Source organism: Nannospalax galili, unplaced genomic scaffold, assembly GCF_000622305.1.
Source record: "Nannospalax galili isolate Female #2095 unplaced genomic scaffold, S.galili_v1.0 scaffold706, whole genome shotgun sequence".
In the NCBI taxonomy this organism is placed as follows: domain Eukaryota; kingdom Metazoa; phylum Chordata; class Mammalia; order Rodentia; family Spalacidae; genus Nannospalax; species Nannospalax galili.
Window position 1 is genome coordinate 502,276 of NW_008354694.1, and position 17,846 is coordinate 520,121.

The window sequence follows — 17,846 nt, forward strand, 5'->3', positions numbered from 1 at the left end:
GAGAAATAAAGGAAAGTTATACACATTGCATCACTCCTGCAGGTGTTTCCTACCCAGGTAAGAGGCAAGGATACAGCCAGCTTGTCACCTGTTTAAATACCTCTGAGGTACCACACTGACACACATAGTTATATGACATATATACATGTATATGAACATTTTTATCTACCTGCCTGTGTGTACAGAGACCCAACTGAAAACAGAAATACACAAATACAAATAGACACTTCAAATTTACTTCAGCAGTAGACAGAGCACAAATCAAAAATGAATCATACCCACAGAAACATGCACACCTACAGGAATGCACACATACATGCACACAAATACATGAGCAGAGATAATAATATTTACCTCAAGGTCTGACTGGAAAGTAAATGAGGTTCTGTGGCATGCCCACTAGATGTGCTAATAAAAACTAGCTTTTGATTACATACTGTATATATTTATATGTGTATATTCAACATGGTATATCTACACATAAATGTGTATCAGACTTGTGCATACCCACTACCGATACCAAATAGGAGGGATGTCTGGGGCTTTTACAGTACACGCGAGCAGGGAGGGGAATCTTGCTGATCAAAGCTAAGGAAGGAAGCTGTGCTTTGCTGGGGAGAAGACCCAAACTTGGAGAGAACAGAGTTGTGGAGAACTATTGACCCCACAGAAGGCATTCCTGAAACCACTGGGTAAAGGGAAGTCCTGTCCTGTCTTGGCGCTTTGGAAGAGAGGACCCCCAGATCCCCCCTCCCCCCGCCAGTAATAACGGGCCAGAAAATCCTGCAGAGGCTATTAATCCACTAAAGTCTCCTCGCTGGGAGCAGATCTGATTAATTCCACCTCCCCAGATGGGCTCAACAGTGAAATGTATACCTCATTTCTGAGACTCCTGTAAGATAGGAAAACAGAGGGAGGCATGGGAAACAGGGAGCCCTGCATGTGCACCTTGGCTCTGCCTCCCTTTGGAGCCCAGTTTCCCCAGCTCATGAGATGTTATTTCAAGCCCCTCTGTACTGCTGGACGGCTGCATCCTCCTTCTCTCTCTATAGGGAGCCGGTAGGTATCTCCCTCTCGACCCTGGAAACTATTTACAAACTGTTTTCTAGCCACAGGGACCCTGGAAGGGCACGTCCGCTCTCCACCAGACTTTTTCATTTCTACTCTCCTTCTGGGGCCAATATTACACCTCCAGTGCTCTAAAGAAACTGAGGCATCTGGTCCCACTTGGCCCTTTTAAAATGATAAACTGAGTTCCAGAACACATCTGGGCTGAGACCTGTGGTGTTTTACTTACATACGACTATTTTCTTTTATAACAATAAAAAAAAAATCAAGGTTAAGATTTTGAGAGACTTTGAGAGATTAATTCCATGACGCCCCTAGAGCCACAGAAGAGGCCCAAAGAGGCTGGGGCCTGGCAAGTGCGAGAGGCTGGCCTCCTCCAGCACTCCTAGGGTTAAACTCAACCCACAGCCTAACACCCAATTGGCCAAAACCAGGGAGAAGATATGGTTTTCGCTGCCTCGGGCCAATGAACACCTCGAGTGGGAGGGTTTGAAGCTACTAAGGAGTTTTTCCCCCCATTTTTCCCCTCTCCGCCCCTCCCGTCGGCCCTCGCCCCCCCACCCCACCCCCCATCCTCTACACCGCCAGTTTGTTAAATTAATGCAGTAAGAAAGTCTGAAGATCTGAGGGAGTCTGGCCAGAGGAAGATGGGCGAGCTCAGAAAACCGAGATGTGTCTGAAACCTCGGGCTCCTGCGCCCCGCAGGGTAACCATGGACCCCAGCCGCCCCTGAAACTTGCCGCGGGCTCTCTCACATCTGCAGCCCGAGCTATGGGACGCCTTTCCTGCGACCATCATAACTTATTCGTCGGGGACCAGAGAGCAGGGCGACAGCAGACCGGAACGGAGGCCGGGGAACCAGATTCCGGGACTCGGTCGCGATGCGCCAGCCTGGCACACTGTCCGAGACCTCACTGAAAGCAGCGCCGTCACCGGCTCCCCCCACCGGCCCCTAGAACCCCCGGGCCAGCCCGGGGCCAGAAGGCAAGCCTGCAGCCTGCACCCAGGACGCAAGCCTGGCCCGAGGGTCCGAGGCCGGCGCTCCGAGCTCCAGATTTCCTCCTCGCACAGAGCTGGCCGTCTCAACAGAAACCCGGGGGTACGGAGAGCAAAGAAACGGAGAGGAAATACGCCCACCCCCAAACGTGCCTCCCCAGCGCCGCGGGGAGCCGACGGCAGCGGAGTCCGAGCCCCGGGAACCCGCTGCTCCCCCCAGAAGCGGGGCCGGGCGCTGTCCGTGGTGCTGAAACGCTTGCGGCGGCTGCTGTCCGTGGTCCCCGCAGCCGCCCGGCCGGCCGCACAGTTCCCCGGGGCGCTCCCTCCTCGCCCCTCCGTTCCCCCAGCTCCCTAAACATCCGCATTGTTTTCCCCGGTAGCGCCCGCTGGTTTCCTAAGTGCCCATCGGAAACATTTCCGTCTGCCCCGTAACTCGCGGACTTTAAAGAGCCTGGAAAATGTACAGCCTCAACACCCTCCGTTTCTACCTTTGGGAAACCATTGTGTTCTTCAGGTATGCAATTTTCTATACTGACCGAATCGCTCCGGTGCAAATGGGGTGGGGGGACGGGGGACGGGGGCTGACTCTGCCCGCGGTCTCGTCATTTGGGGGAGGGGGTGCTGTGTACAGCTGCAGGTCCTTCCATCCCCGCCCCCCTCCTCTTCCCTCCCACCCCCTCCCCCGCCCGCAGGGTGTCTGGCTGGTGCGTGGAGGTCCGAGACAGTGGCTAATCCGGCAGCCTTTGCCTGTCTCTTGCAGTCCGCCCTTATGAAGGCTGCACCCCCTCCCCACGCTGGCCCCTCGGCCCCTCTTGTTCGCTAGCTTTCACTTGGCTGGGGACTTTAAGGGGGAGCCTCAGGAGTTGCTCAGTTTAATTAGGACTGCATTCTCTCAAACCGCAGTGCCGGAAACCTCAGGTCTTCCGTCTGAAAGCAAAGTGACAACTAGCGGTGACGGGGAAGGTTGCACTTGGGCTGGCTGGACACAAAACAGAGTATTTTGTCTCCCTTTTTGTGGTTTTTCTTTCTCTTCGGGGGAGGGCTAGGGGTTCCTGTGAGTTGATGCCAGGAAGTCACAATTTCATGACCTCAGCTGGAAATGCTCTGAACTTGGGTGAGGATGGCGGGTCTATTTACCAACAGATACTAGATTAAAACTTTGACTCCATCCTCCCCAACACACACCTTTCTGAACTCTGTTACAATAGACCCTAATCCTGCTCCGATGGAAAATTCTAGTTTCTGTTGCCTCTTAATGAATGTCTATCCCTGGTGCAATACCTGCGCTCCCCCCACCCCCAGCCGTTGATTCCTAATTCTCTGCCTACAGGCTTGGCATTCTTGTATTAGTCCAGGTAAAAAGTGAGAAATTGTGTTTTCATGAAGTAATGAAATAGGCCTTTTGTAAGTGGGTGAATCAAGCCATCTTCACAAGGAGTTATGATAAATTCCATCCATGGATTGAGACAAAAATTACTCTTCTTCCCATGACCTGCAGAGATCATTAATTTTCCTCGTCCTAGCATGCCTGCGTTTGTGTTTCGCCACTGCTCTGAGTTAACAGACATTGGAAAATCCCACTTCAGTTGTTTTACCCACTAAAAGACCACCAAACAAGACCCTCTCTGACAATAAAACGGCAACTAATTCTGGTTTTGTTACAGTGCGTGAGTTGTTGATTTGACTAATCCATTTGTTGGTTTGTGATAGAATAATACCTTCTCCCCTAAATTTCAATTTCTGGATTTTAGCCTCTCTTTGTAGTTTTTCTCTTGAGATGGAGAAAAGACACCTGCTCCCTTCCTGAGTTCCCATTGCAAAAGCTTTCAGTGTCTTCTTCAAATAATCCTTTGACAGGTCACTGTACCCACCAGTATTTACAGTGTAAATACTCAAGGAATCATAATATTTAAAGTCCAAAAATCTAGGGCCTTATGCGATTCACCTACTTTCTGGGGCTGGGAGGAAAGAAGCATTCTACTAGTCTTATTAACAATGTCAGATCCTCTGTCTGATTTATACCTAATCAAACTGTAAGAGGCTATAGAGGTGGGGTCCTTGGTGACATTTCTATGCAAATTGATTATTGATTTGTCTGGCCAGAAACAGAACAAACTAGAGAGATTAACAAGAAATTAATAAGACCAAGCACATCACTCTACCCACCTCCACTCCTTTTTTCTTGATGCAAGCCTTGATTTTCCTCCCTCAGACCTCACCTTTCACCAAAAAAACAGAGACTCAGTCTAAACGGATCTGCATTGTAATCGCTTAGATGAAGGTGAGAATCGACAGTGTTCATTTGTCTGGTGAACTGGTGATGGCCCATTAGAGAGTGCCACGGTGTCTCCCTTCCCCTCCATGGGTGAAGGCACATATGAGCAGCAATGGATATCAGCTGTAAGTCCCTGTGGCTGTGAGGAACAAGAGCCATAACTACAGAGATCCAGAATCATTGTGGGCTGCTGTGTCTCAAAACAGAGTAGTTATCTCATTTCAGGAGTAAATGCTCAGGCCCTCAGCAATAGAGAGGAAAAAAAGGTCATACGGAGGGGAATCAAGTGGGACGCCTTTGTTTAACTGGTATTTTCATTTCTAAACTTACCATTTTTCAAATTTTAGGTAAATACAAAATCACTAGAATTTGGGGGCTCGTTAGAATATAATGTGATGGTAAATAGAGACCACCAACTACCTTGCAGGTTACATGAAATAACTAACCCATTCTTTCCCAGCAGACAGGCGCTGGGTCAGAATGAACCAGTATAAACATCCCCAGCACCTAGGTGCCCTTAGATTCAGTGAGGCCAGCTGCTCACCCTATTTAGAAAATGTGGGGGGCCACCAGAGCTCTCGGTAACCCAAGCCCTGCGGCACTGGTATGTAACCAGCAAAATAACAGCATCACAGAAAAACAAATAAAAGCAATGACTGGAATGAAGGAAGCTGAACCCTCACTTCACACCAACACAGAGAATGAGCAGAAGCCTTGGAGGGGCAGACCCCGCCCTGAGGTGCCCCTCAGTCTTGTCCCCACAGAACCAGAAGGATGACTTGACTGAAGTTCCTGCTCTTACATTTGAAAAGCCTGAGGTTCTAAAACTCCACATGTGGCGTATTGTAAATTTCGTGTCATTTGGAGAATGGGGTCTTGTATCCACATGGGCTAAAAATTAGAGTTTTTAAATTTTTTAATGATGGAAAGCACTTTCCTTTCAACATACCTTTAAGCCAAAGGGAACTTGGTTCTGATCCCCAGAGCCCTTACAGAGGTTTGTAGCAATGACAAGCCCAGTACAATTCCAACATTCCCCTACCTTCTCAATAACTCAGACTGTAAGATCTCTGCACTATTGGCATTTTGAACTGGATAATTCTTTGTCACAATGTCTGTCCTGTGCCTTGTAGCAGCCTCTCTGGTGCCAGTAACATCTTTTTTTCCCTGATCATGACAGCCAAAAATGAAGACATCAAAAAATAATTTGAGAGGACAAAACCCCCCAAGTTTTGAATGATGATAAAAACAACCAAATTTTTAATCAGTTTCCCGGATACATTCATCACAAGCAGGAGGAAATATGGTTGGCTTTAGGAAACACCCCTGTTGAAATACACAAATCATCCCACTGCAACAGAAAGGACTCTGGCTTGGGCTTCATCAGGGAACAGAGGTGGGGAGATGAACCAAGTACCATCTATGGGTGGTTTTCCCAAAAGACAATCAGTGTATCCTTAAAGCAGAGGGCTCCTTGTGCAGAATTTTAAACACAATGTAGCACTCATTTGCTAATAAATGTCACTGAAATCTTGAGATGTAGATGTCCATCCTAGGATGGGAAGGAGCAGGGTAAATACAGTGAATGATAGCTGAGTTTTCCTTGAGGTAGACCATCTGACTCACATCCCCCTGCTCACCAAAAGGAGCATACCTCAGTCTGTTCTTCCTTCCAATGCAACTGTATCCTTCCCTGAGACCTGCCCACTATTTGGGGGGCACTGAGGAATGTGTTTGGAAGCTTCTAAAATGACCCTGTTTTTCCCAAGGAATGAAGCCTGTTGGGCAAATTTGCATTAGGACCAATCAAAATGTCACTCAAAACACACATCCCCTTGGGGGCGGGGGGTGCTTAGGAACTTCAGGGAAACAAGGAAAACGTCAAGTTTTTATTCTCAAGGGGCAGCTTAGACAGGGGCCCAAGACTAGTAAATAGAGTTATGAACCAGCACCTAACATCCGCATATTTGCAAAACTGGGAATAACCTACCAGAGGACACATAAGGAACTTATTTTTGAGATGGCCTGATAAAAGAGGTTGTAGCTATGTAGGGCAATGGAGAGAGCAGTCTGTGTGACCTGAGCCCTTGCTTCCAGTGCTGAGTCAAGTCTGCTCCCACCCTACTGCATGGCCATAGCAAGGCTCTTCCAGTGCTGAGACAACACAAATAGCTGAATCCAACCCTTGCAAATTCCCTTCAGCCTCTGGGCAGCCCCTGCAGAAGGGGGATATGTTGCTCCCTTGAAAGGGTCTAAAACCCGTTTTCCTTTCATCAGAGGGCCTGCAGCGCTTGCCTCCAGGCAGCCTGTGTGTGCAGCCCACGACAGCATCACACTGATGTGGGCGTCATTAACTTTATTTCCTTCATCAGCTGGCAGAAGCCAAAATGATTTTTAAGATGGATGACTCTGTCTCCCCCATAGCTGTCTGGATGCTTTTCTGCAGGTTGTAAAGTATGCTTTAGACAGAATGGCCTCAGCCCACAGGGCAGTAGACCTGAGATCCGGGACTTAACTATCAGCCTGACCTTGAGAGGACTCTGTGACCCTCCTGTTTCTCAGTCCACTTGTAAAATGAAAGGGCTCAACCAATCACAAGATGATTGTTTTTAGCTGTACCCATTTGAGATGACCTTGTCCCAGTATCTCCCACAATAGCACAGTTTGGGTTAAAGCTATTGTAGTGTGCTTCAGTTTCACCAAAAAAATAATAATGATGACAGCTGCACCCAGTTGTTTCCAGGCTCAGATGTCTGAAAGAACCAAGGACCTCACCTAACAACCGCAGTTATCCCAACCTGGACACAGTGATTGACAGAGGCTATAAATGTGCTAACTCCCCACCCATGAAATGCCCAGAGTGATGAGAAACATGATGTCCAATCACTGTCTTCAGCGAAAAACTGAGAAAGTCAGTTTCTCCACTTTCTATCAATGGCTCTGTTTAGCATTTACTCCCCTATATAGCCATAATTTTAATGGTTTGCAGAACCCCACCATCCCTAGCCTATTCCCCCATCCCTAGCCTATCCCCCCCATCCCTAGCCTATTCCCCATCCCTAGCCTATTCCCCCATCCCTAGCCTATTCCCCATCCCTAGCCTATTCCCCATCCCTAGCCTATTCCCCCATCCCTAGCCTGTTCCCCTCCATCCCTAGCCTATCCCCCCCATCCCTAGCCTATTCTCCAGTTGTCACTAGTAACATAACTCCCAGAAAGCTTTAATATTATAGCATAGTCAATGTCCCCACACTGAGCTGACCTAAGAAGACTCACAACTAAAAGCACTGTGATGCTTCTAGATCAGTCCATGGAGCTTAGACAGGAGTAAATATGCAATCTGTCACAGTCTTTGAAACATTTCAAGTGCACTCTAAGTCCCCCTTAAGACTGCATGCACCTCCCGCATGCCCACACTGGGAACAGTTTGATTCATTCTATGTGCTGCAAACAAAGCACTGTTTTGTTTTCTCTTTCGTTTAGTTTCGTTTCATTTCATTTTGTTTGATGCACACACAAATTCTGGCTCAAGGGAACTCAGAACTTTCTAGCAGCTCTGTCAAGTGATACAGGAGCTGCCTCGGTGGTCATGATAGTCCCTATCAGGGGAGGGATATAAACCGAGACTAGAAATCTCCCTGCCTGGAAGGATGTGGAAAGTCACATTTTTGTAGATTACAGTTTGTAATTTCCTTATAGACGAGTAAATAAAATGCAGGCTAGAGAAAAACCTTAACAATGCTAATGTCCTCTTTTGTCTTGACTTAAAAATTGCTGTCTGAAGTTTGTAAGCTCCCAATCAGGCCCTGAGCACACACAGTGGTACTTCTCTCGTTCTTCAAAATGGATCAGATAATAACTAACTTGGACAATGAATCCATACACACAACTTGGCAATGGATTATTAAAAGGTAGTCACTGTAGTTATATAAGAACCTGGTTTTAAGGAAGGAGAAGACCTTCAGAATGTACCAGAAGGACCCAGCAGAAAATCCACCAGTCCACAAATAGGGCCACAGGCATCACTGCTGCTCCCTGGGCTGATGGCCTCCTCCTCCTCCAAACTCCCCTTTAAGCCTCACTCACAATCAAAGACACGGTGGGGCGCCAGCAACTTCACTGAGAAAGCACTTTAGAGGGAAACAATGGCTGGATGCTAGGAGAGGGCTTAGCCCCTCAGAGCCCAGGCTTTGTAATGTGAGCCCTTAAGAGGGGTACCAGGGGCCCCAAATCTTTTGAGATGATGTCTAAAGATCATTGTGGTTTTCTGAAGTCGATATTGTCCGGGTCTAATTCAGTGCAATTAGATTACCACTCTTTGGCTTTGAATCAGCCTGTTTTGCTGGGGTGTTGTTAAATGAGTTTACCGCCTTAACAGGATGCTGTTGACAAGTGTGAATCCCAGCCATCAAGTGGGCAGCAACCTTCTCTCTTGCCTCATGTATGGGAAAGCCCATGAGACCCGTCTCTGCTCCCATCCCTGTGAGGCACATCCTCAGTGCCCCCACCTATCTACCCAAAGGATCATACTGTCCCTGAGTCAAGGAGTCTGGGCAGAAATCAAGGGTTCTGCCGGTCCAGAACTTAACAGCTGCCAAATCTAACCAAGAGGAGGGACTTGCTAAAGACGAAGGTTCCAAAAATTTTATTAAGAGGGCTGATCTTAAACAAAGTATTATTTTGTTGTTGTTATTTTACATAAAGTATTCTTATTACTAAATGCCAACAATAACCAGGTGTGGTGGTGCACACCTTTAATCCCAACACTTGGGAGGCACAGGCAGGCAGATCTCTGTGAGATCAAGGCCAGCCTGGTCCACATAGTGAGTTCCATACCAGCTGGGGCTACAGGGAAAAGCTGTCTCAAAAAGACCAAAAAAAAAAAAAAAAAAAAAAAAAAAAAAAAAAACCCTAAATGCCAGAAATGATAATAAATGAGAAGGCAGGACCACATTGCCAGAGGTGCTGGGAGGGTTAGGGCCTAAGTGTGGGAGATGATCTCACAAGTGTACACATCTCCAAATCTATCAAGTTGTCAACATTAAATATCCACAGCTTTGAATATGTCAATCAAACCTCAAAAAATGGTTTTCAAAATTAAATAAAGTCGGGGATGGAAGAACAGCTCAGTGGTAGAGCACCTACCTAGCATGAGATACAGGGAAGGGTTCCCCACTCCATCACTAGATTTTGAAAGTGAAATACAGAGTCTCAACCAGACCATAGAAGCAGACCCTCCCAGGATGGGACCAGAGACTTGCAATGTTTGCAAGAGTCTCTAAGTGGAGCTTTTCAAACTTGTGGTGCACAAAAAGCTGAAAGGGCCACAGAGAGATATGGTTTCTGCCTGAGAAGGACTGAGGTATGAGAGTCTGCCCTTCTATCAGTCCTCACGTGATGCAAAGGTCTATGGTAGAGGCCGGGGTCTATGGAGCCAGGGCCCTTACAGAGGGATGGAGCTCCCCAAGCTATCATAGTCATGCAAACCCCCAAACTTATTCCCATGTATTGTCTACAAAGACCCTATTCCCTAGAGCTGTCACTGAACCCTTGAGTCCTTTCCAATTCTGTCCTCTCCCCTAAACATAAACATACTTCAAGACAGATCCTGAGGGAGCTAGCCCCATCCTGATCTAGTGATCCAGTCTCTGAGGTCCCAGTACACCAGCAGCTCTCGTCCATACATCCAGAGCTCTCGGTGGGAGGCTGCAGGCAAAGAGAGGCTCCCAAGGGATGGGCATTGCACCTTAGCCCCAGAGGCCTAGGGACACGGCAATGAGGGTCTGTGAGGATGGACGGAAGAGCTGAGTTCCGTGTCAGGAGAAGGGACGTCTGGTTGCTTTAAAGTCTCACTCGCTCGTCTTGCTAAGCACATGACACTATCAATCTTGCATTAACTAGAGGCTTGCTTGGGCCTCCCTCTGCCTTACTCTACATTGTTCTGTCAGCAGGATCAAGCCCTTCCTTCTTTATCCCTTTGACCTATCTACCCTTTCCACAAAGTCTGTTAGTATCTTGTACCCCAAGAGAGTGGCTGCTCTGTTCTTCAGGCTTTTGAGAGCTTAGTGTTTATTGCTATGAGCTGCGTTCTGCAACCCTCCCCAGCTCCAGAGGACTGCGGCAAGATGCTGCAGCCCTGGCTGCCAAGCAGACTCTCTGCTCCTGTAGAAGCAGCTCACAGGGAACCCCACACTTGTGATCCCACATGAACTTCCCAATCACCTTCAAAACAGACACAAGACAGTGGTCCCTAGTCCCATTTTAGAGCTAAGAAAACTGAGGCTTGGAAGAGAAAGGCAATGAGACTTTTGGTAATAGAAGTAACCATGCTGCTAATTCCAAGGTAGAACCAAGGTTAAAAGTCTTTCTGCTATATCAGCACCATGGTTTTTATCTTCCAGAGTCACAGGCCTGGTAAGCTGGTGCAGGTAGCAAGTTGGTGGTCCTTTTCTGGAAAGCCAGGTGTGGTGATGCAGGCCTGAAATCCCAGCACTGGGAAGGCTGAGACTGGGAACAACTTAGGCTACATAGCAAGATTCTGGAGAGAGAGAGAGAAAGAGAGAGAGAGAGAGAGAACCTTAGGAATGGAGAGAGAGCTGGGAATTTCCCATCAAGCCTTTGATTTAACAGAGCTACATTCTTCTTAGCTAGATAGGCATTTCTTCCTCTGCTCCTAATCATTTTAAAAAATAATTTTATTGTATTTATTTAGTGTACATGTGTGTGCATATGCGCGCATGTGCCATACCATGCAGTGTGGAGATCAGAGGGAAACCTGCAGGAGTATGTTCTCCCCTTCAACCCAATGGGTCCTGGGGATCAGGGTTAGAAGTGAGCACCTTCACCCACTCAGCCGCCCTGTTGCCCTTTACTCATTTTTAACTGTACAATATATGCACACATTCTCTTTCTATGACCTTCTAATGCGAAGGAGAAGCCCAAATTCGAAGACAAAGTTCTGTGCTTCTAAACCCCCACATTGAGTCATACCTCTGAGGCCACAGCCCTAGGGAGCTGCTGCGGGCACAAAATTAGCAGCCCTCCCTGTCTGCCAGGGATCACAGGAAAGAATACATGAAATCCCAGACTTGGAAAGCTGAGGCAGGAGGATTACCATGAGTCCAAGGCCAGTCAGGACTACATAGTGTTCTCCCCAATGCCCCAAAAAGAATGAATGAATGAATGAATGAAGCCTAAAATCCCCCTTACAATGACCTTCAGGTCTTTTCCAGCTGTGATTCTTCTTGGTCATTTCTGCCCATACGTATCACAAGCACACACATCCGTGTAACTACTGAACTGCAGGTACAGTCCACCATCATTGCATGAAAGCATATGTAATCCTGCCATTAGTTTGGTGCGTGTACCCACATGCTGAGACCCGCGTCTGCCGTGTCACATTGTCCCACCTCATTCCCTCACCCACTACTGAGCATCACTGTCTCCGCTCCCTCGATCCCGATCCCGTGCTGTCTCCTCACTGCTATGCACTGACACTGTTTTCTGCCTCTTCCACCAAAAGCGGTCCTGTGATATTCAGAGTATAAGTCTGTCTTCGCAAACACGTGTGCACTTTCCCAGAGGAAGAAGGGAAAGGGGAAACTGAGTCTCTGGTGCTCACAGCATCCACATCATGTATGCAGATGGTATGCATCATATATGCAGATGGCTGTACTGCACTTTCTTCCTGGGCTTTCTTTCTGTCCTCTCATGATGTCCCATCTCAGCCTGGTTACAACAGCTCATCAATAATAATCACCAGTATTTATTGAGTGCTTATTGAAGGCTGGGTACTGTGTTGACAAATTCATCCCCATGGAAATCCTAAGATGCAAGTGCTTTTAGTACCCCCATATCTCTCTCTCTCTCTCTCTCTCTCTCTCTCTCTCTCTCTCCACACACGCACACACACACACACACACACACACACATTTTAAAGGTGACAAAACTGAGACATAGAAAAGATTATGTAACTTTTCCTAGTTACAACTAGTAAGAGGCAGAGCCAGGATTCAAGGGGGTTTGACTCCAGAGAGCACTAGGAGAGCTGGGGGGATGGCTATGTTGGTAGAATGCCTGCCCAGCACGAATGAAGCACTAGGTTCCATCTCCAGCACTGCAAAGAATAAGCAGAGTGGCACATATCCATAATCCCAGTACTCAGGAAGTTGAGGGCAGGAGGAGCTGTAATTCAAGGTCATCTTTGGCTATTTAATAAGTCCATGACCAGCTGGTATATATGAGACCATGTCGAAAGAAGGAAGGAAGGAAAGAAAGAAAGAAAGAAAGAAAGAAAGAAAGGGGGAGGGAGAGGGAGGGAGGGAGGAAGAAAGAGAAGGGAGGGAGAGAGAGAGGGAAAGAAGGAGGGAAGGAAGGAAGGGAGGGAGGGAGCAGAGAAGGAGGGAGGGAGGGGAAGAAGGAGGGAAGGAAGGAAGGAAGGAAGGGAGGGAGCAGAGAAGGAGGGAGGGAGGGCTAGAAGGAGGGAAGGAAGGAAGGAAGGAAGGAAGGAAGGGAGGGAGCAGAGAAGGAGGGAGGGAGGGGAAGAAGGAGGGAAGGAAGGAAGGAAGGAAGGAAGGAAGGGAGGGAGCAGAGAAGGAGGGAGGGAGGGGAAGAAGGAGGGGAAGGGGTAGGAGGGGAGGGGGAGAGAAGGAAGGAAAGGGAGAAAGCGTGAAAGAGAGAAGGGGAAGGAGGGAGGAAAGGAGGAAGGAAGGAAAGAGGAAAGAGAGGAAAGCACTTGGAGCTATTGTACCTTTGGTCATCCCAGAACTCACCAGGATGGAGGAAGGAGAGAGTAACACAGATGAGGGACATAGATGGGTTTGTCTCTAGAGAGAACCAAGAGCCAGTCTCTTGCTGGTGAGTGTAATGACAACAGTTTGCATCATCCATACACAGATGTAGGTTTACAACTTCCATCCCTCCCAACACCCTTCCGTGCCCAACATAAGGAGGTGAGATGAGAACTCTTAAGAGTACAGATGGTTTCCCACACAGCACCTTTACTTCTTTATCCCCAAAGACTGTGTGCCCCAAATCATTCCACTGAAAGAGCCATCTAGATATGGGAGCACAATCCTGACTGAGCTTAGAGGTCAAGAACAAAATCAGCAAACGCTTTGTCCCCAGAACAGAGTATTATAAATTACCAGTCCCTTGTGTTCAGACCAAGGACCTGTACAGCCTCACAGTCTGAATCACAGCACACAGGACTGAGTGTCTGTACTGTCTATAGAATACTAGGCTCTATATGAGAGGTTGGAGAGGAAGTCCCACCTCATGCACAGGCTGCCTCATCACATAACCCCCATTAGCCTGTCTGGAAATAACACAACCAGCTCCTCAGAACCTTTAGACCAAGAGGCCACACCCAGTCCAGAGGTGATGGGAGTAGCAACAGGGACTGAACCGGCCCTCCTGAGCCTCCCCAGCTCAGCCACCTGTTTCTAGCAGTTCTCAAATGACATGGAGACACCCCCCAACACCCCCCAACATGTCCCTAGCAAGCTAGTTGCTAGTGAAAGAAAAAAAATCCCCCATACACAAAGTCTCCTAATAGCAAGTTTGAAATAGACATTCTGATTTGTTCTTTTGGTTGCCTTTATTTTATTTTTATGCTATAAATATTATAATTTGTTTGTGTTAAACAGCATAAGGAGAAATGTTGAGGATCAAAATGCACAGGAATCTTTTTCCCTAAGATGAGTCACTGAACAGTTTGATATCCACACTTTGAGATGATTTTCAAACCACAACAGTCGCTAAAGCATGGGTGTGTGTGCTCCTGGCTCTGTTCTCAGTGTTGAATATGCATGAAACTGTGGGCTCCTCAGAGCGATCCCATAAAGCACAGACAGCCTGCCGTTCATCCTGTTGCACAGATGAAGTTAAAGAATCTTTCTAGGATCATCCAGCCTGGACGTGGCAGTGCTAGACTAGAATGCAAGCAATCTGCCTTTAAAGACCCTTTCCTGATGCTGTCATGAGCTCTTTGTACCACAGGAAAATGAAACTGGTCTCCACCCTGCACTCTGTGGTCCCCTGCAGACCCAGCAGCTGCGCAGTCTCTCTCTTGAGAACACCAGGTCTTAAACTGACATCCAGCTTGCCCCATGACACCCCAACCTTTATTTCCAAATCCTTCATGTCATACAAACCAAGTCACAAGCCAACATGGAGGCCTCATCTCTGAGTGCCTGCCCTGGATCCAATGTGTGCCCCAGCCCCCTCCCTAAAGCAAGGAACCACACACCCTTTGTCTCTGCACACAAAGGGACATGACCAGCACTGCACTGGAGTTCAGCTTATTTGGTCCATGCCTTCCTCACTACTGGATCTTGGTTCCTTGTCCACCTTTCTGAATCTCAAGTTCTCTGTCTTAAAAACTGGGATCAGGGCTAGGTAATGTATCTCAGTTGGTAGTGTCTGCCTAACATGCACAAATCTCTGGGTTCAGTCCCCAGCACTGCATAAACCTGGTGCGATGACCCAAGCCTATAATCCTACCACTCAGGTGTTACGAGGAAGAAGATCAGTTCAAGGTCATCCTCAGCTACATGAGGACTTCAAGGCCAGGCTGGGCCATGTAAGACCTGTCTGTGGAAAAAAAAAAAAAACTAGGGCTATTAACTGAAGTCCGTTTCAAGCACTTTCACCTAGAAGACAAGCTTTTAATGAATGGTAACTCCCTCTCTGTGGCTGAGCACCTATCCACACCTCAATACCCATCTCGAGCCTCACCTCCTACATAAGTCACCCCCATGTGGCCACGGTTGCTACCCACAATGGGGCCTAAAGTCTCCTTCCAAAGGCCCTTAGAAATGTAGGGCCCTTGGCCCTCGATTTGAGCCTCCATCTGGAGACCCTTCTAACCTCCCTGCTGGACTGTAAACCCCTCAAAAGCTGCGCTGTCCCACACAGAGCCTCCCAAGGCTTCAACTTGCCGCACTTTCTCCTCACATGCTGTGTCATCCCTGTGGCTAGGACATTAGACGTGATGTCTTCCTGATAATGCTGTTCAGAACCTCCCGGTGTTGGCTGTGCAGAAGCCCAGGATCTGGAGGATTCCAGAAGCATGGTTCCTTTCTGCTCCAAGAAAGGAGCCACAAGGAGCGCTCACGTGGTAGCTTGGTCTGACTTGCACTTGAGCTTATCTGATCTTATCAGATGACGTGAACTTCATTGGGAGTAGTTTCCTTGTGTGACCTAAAACATGTACTAGAAAAGAGAAATGATTCACCGGAGCCAAGGAAAGCATGGTGTCATGTCTTTAGAGTGGGACTTGAAGGGGTTCATGGAATATAACATGAACAAGCTGCACATCCTGAAAAACAGTGATGAAACCAGGAGAGGATGGAAGGGCATCTCCTCAGAATGGAACGATGGCCTGGCTCACAACAAAACTTGCCCCTCGCAACTTCTGCTGATTGTGTGTGTATGTGCGTGCGTGCGTGTGTGTGTGAGAGAGAGAGAGAGATACTGTTGTGTGTGGTATGTGGTGTGTGTGAGTGTATGTGGTGTTTGTGTTCTGTGTGGTGTGTGTGTTACTGTGGTGTGATGTGTTTGTGTGGTATTGTGGTGTATGGTGTGCTGTGGTGTGTGGTATGATGTGTGTGTACTTGTGTGTGTATTGTGGTGTGTGGTGGGTGTATCACTGTGGTATGATGTGTATATATGGTATTGTGGTATATGGTGTGTGTGTGTGTGTGTGTGTGTATGTGTGTGTATGTGTGTGTATGTGTGGTGTGTGTGTGGTGTGTGCACAGAGAGGCCGGGGTCCAGCCTCTGAGGTGGTTCCTCAGGTAACATCCACCTTCTTTTTGAGTCAGGGTCTCTCCCCAAGTAGGCTAGACTGGGTGGCCAGCAAGCAGGGATCTTCCTGCCTCTGCCTCCCGAGTGCTGGAATTACAAGCACAGGCCATAACAGCTGGCTTTGCTTTTTGTTTTTGTTGTTTTGTTTTGTTTTGTCTTTTTGAGACAGGGTCTTTCTGTAGACCCAGCTGGTCTGAAACTCTCTATGTGGACCAGGCTGGCCTTGTTCTCACGGAGATCTTCCTGCCTCTGCCTCCCGAGTGCTGGAATTAAAGGCGTGCACTGACACACTCAGTCCTTGGCTTTGTTTTTCAATGTGGGTCTGGGGATGAAGCTCAGACCGTCCATGATTGTGAAGCACTTTGCCCACTGAGCAGCCCAGCCGTCTGCTGTGGGTTTGTTTTTAACTGAATCTCAGTTTTTCCCTTTCTAAAATGAGACAGAATAAAGACTGGCCCTTCCAGCTGCTGTGGCATAAGGCTTAATTTGCGCGGGCTGCAGGAGACCCAGCGGTTGGCGGCTCAAGCTTGGAAGCAGATTTCATCTATAATCCTGGTCATATCACATGCCAGGTGCAAGACCTGGAGAAAGTGTGTTTTTGAGGTTCTGAGGGCACCACTGTCCTGTCACGTGGGAACGATAATTCATCCTCCCTGATGGATCATCATTCATGCTGAATGATAGGTACCCAGCAGAGTAAGCACTGCCTGTAACCCTGAGACACCATGCAAAGCAAAGAAGCCATCACCATCATCATTAAAGTGGGCTAGGTGCCAAGGGTGGGTGGAGCTGATGCAGGCTGGCTGGCCCTGTGGAGGTGGGGCAGGGCAGAAAAATGAGGTAGCATCTCAGGATCCAGGACAATTAAACTGGGCCACAGAGAATGACTAATTCACAGAGGCCAGCAAATGCCAAGAGAGTGAGGCAGACAAGAGGGCGGCTGAGCCCAAGGACACCGTGGGCAGCTCCCCTCTGCTCTGTCACCCCGGTTCGGCCTGCTCGTGCTCCTCCTGTCCCTTCCCAGTGGCCTTCTGTTCCTCTAAAAGTGGGTCATTTCTTCATTCTGCAAAAAAATGCCAATTCCTGCTAGAGACCAGCAGTTGTTCTGCGGTGCAAAGACAGATGTGCAGACATACAAGAGAGTCCCAGCCTCACATCACTTTCCTCTCAGGAGGGGGTTTAAAGAATTTAACCAAATAAACAAACAGGGAAACAATAATTTCAAGTCTGACTGGGGACATGGTCAGTCGATAAAGTATTTGTCACACAAGCATAAGCACCTGCGTTTGATTCCAGAACTAGTATAAAAGCTGGTTCAGGGCTGGAGAGAGGGCTTAGCAGTTAAGAGCACTGGCTGCTCTTGAAGAGGACCCAGGTTCAGTTCCCAGCACTCACGTGGCACCTAACAACTGTCTGTAACTCTAGTTTCAGGAAATGGAACACCTTCTTCTGCCCTCTGGGGGCACTGTATGCACATGGTCCACTTACTTACATGCAGGCAAAACACTCATACACATAAAGTAACAATTTTAAAATCTGACTCTAGCCGGGCCGTAAGTCTCAGCACTCAGGAGGCAAAGGCAGGTGAATCTCTGAGATCAAGATCAGTCCAGTCTACGTGGTGACTTCCAGGCCAGCTAGGGCTTCAAGGAGACCCTGCCTCAAAAAAAAAAAAAAAAGAATGACTGTAGTTTGACCC

The 17,846-nt window shown here is 48.0% G+C and overlaps 1 protein-coding gene across 2 annotated transcripts in view; it reads left to right on the plus strand.

Moving 5' to 3' along the window:
- The first annotated feature begins 2,416 nt into the window (after positions 1 to 2,416).
- Positions 2,417 to 17,846, plus strand: part of Glra1 (glycine receptor alpha 1) — a 118,107-nt gene continuing 102,677 nt past the window's right edge. For both annotated transcript variants that reach the window (XM_008851860.1, XM_008851859.1), the window contains exon 1: positions 2,417 to 2,578. In XM_008851860.1, coding sequence (XP_008850082.1) covers positions 2,523 to 2,578 — 56 coding nt within the window. In that variant the 5' untranslated portion in view covers positions 2,417 to 2,522. The remainder of the gene's footprint in view (positions 2,579 to 17,846) is intronic.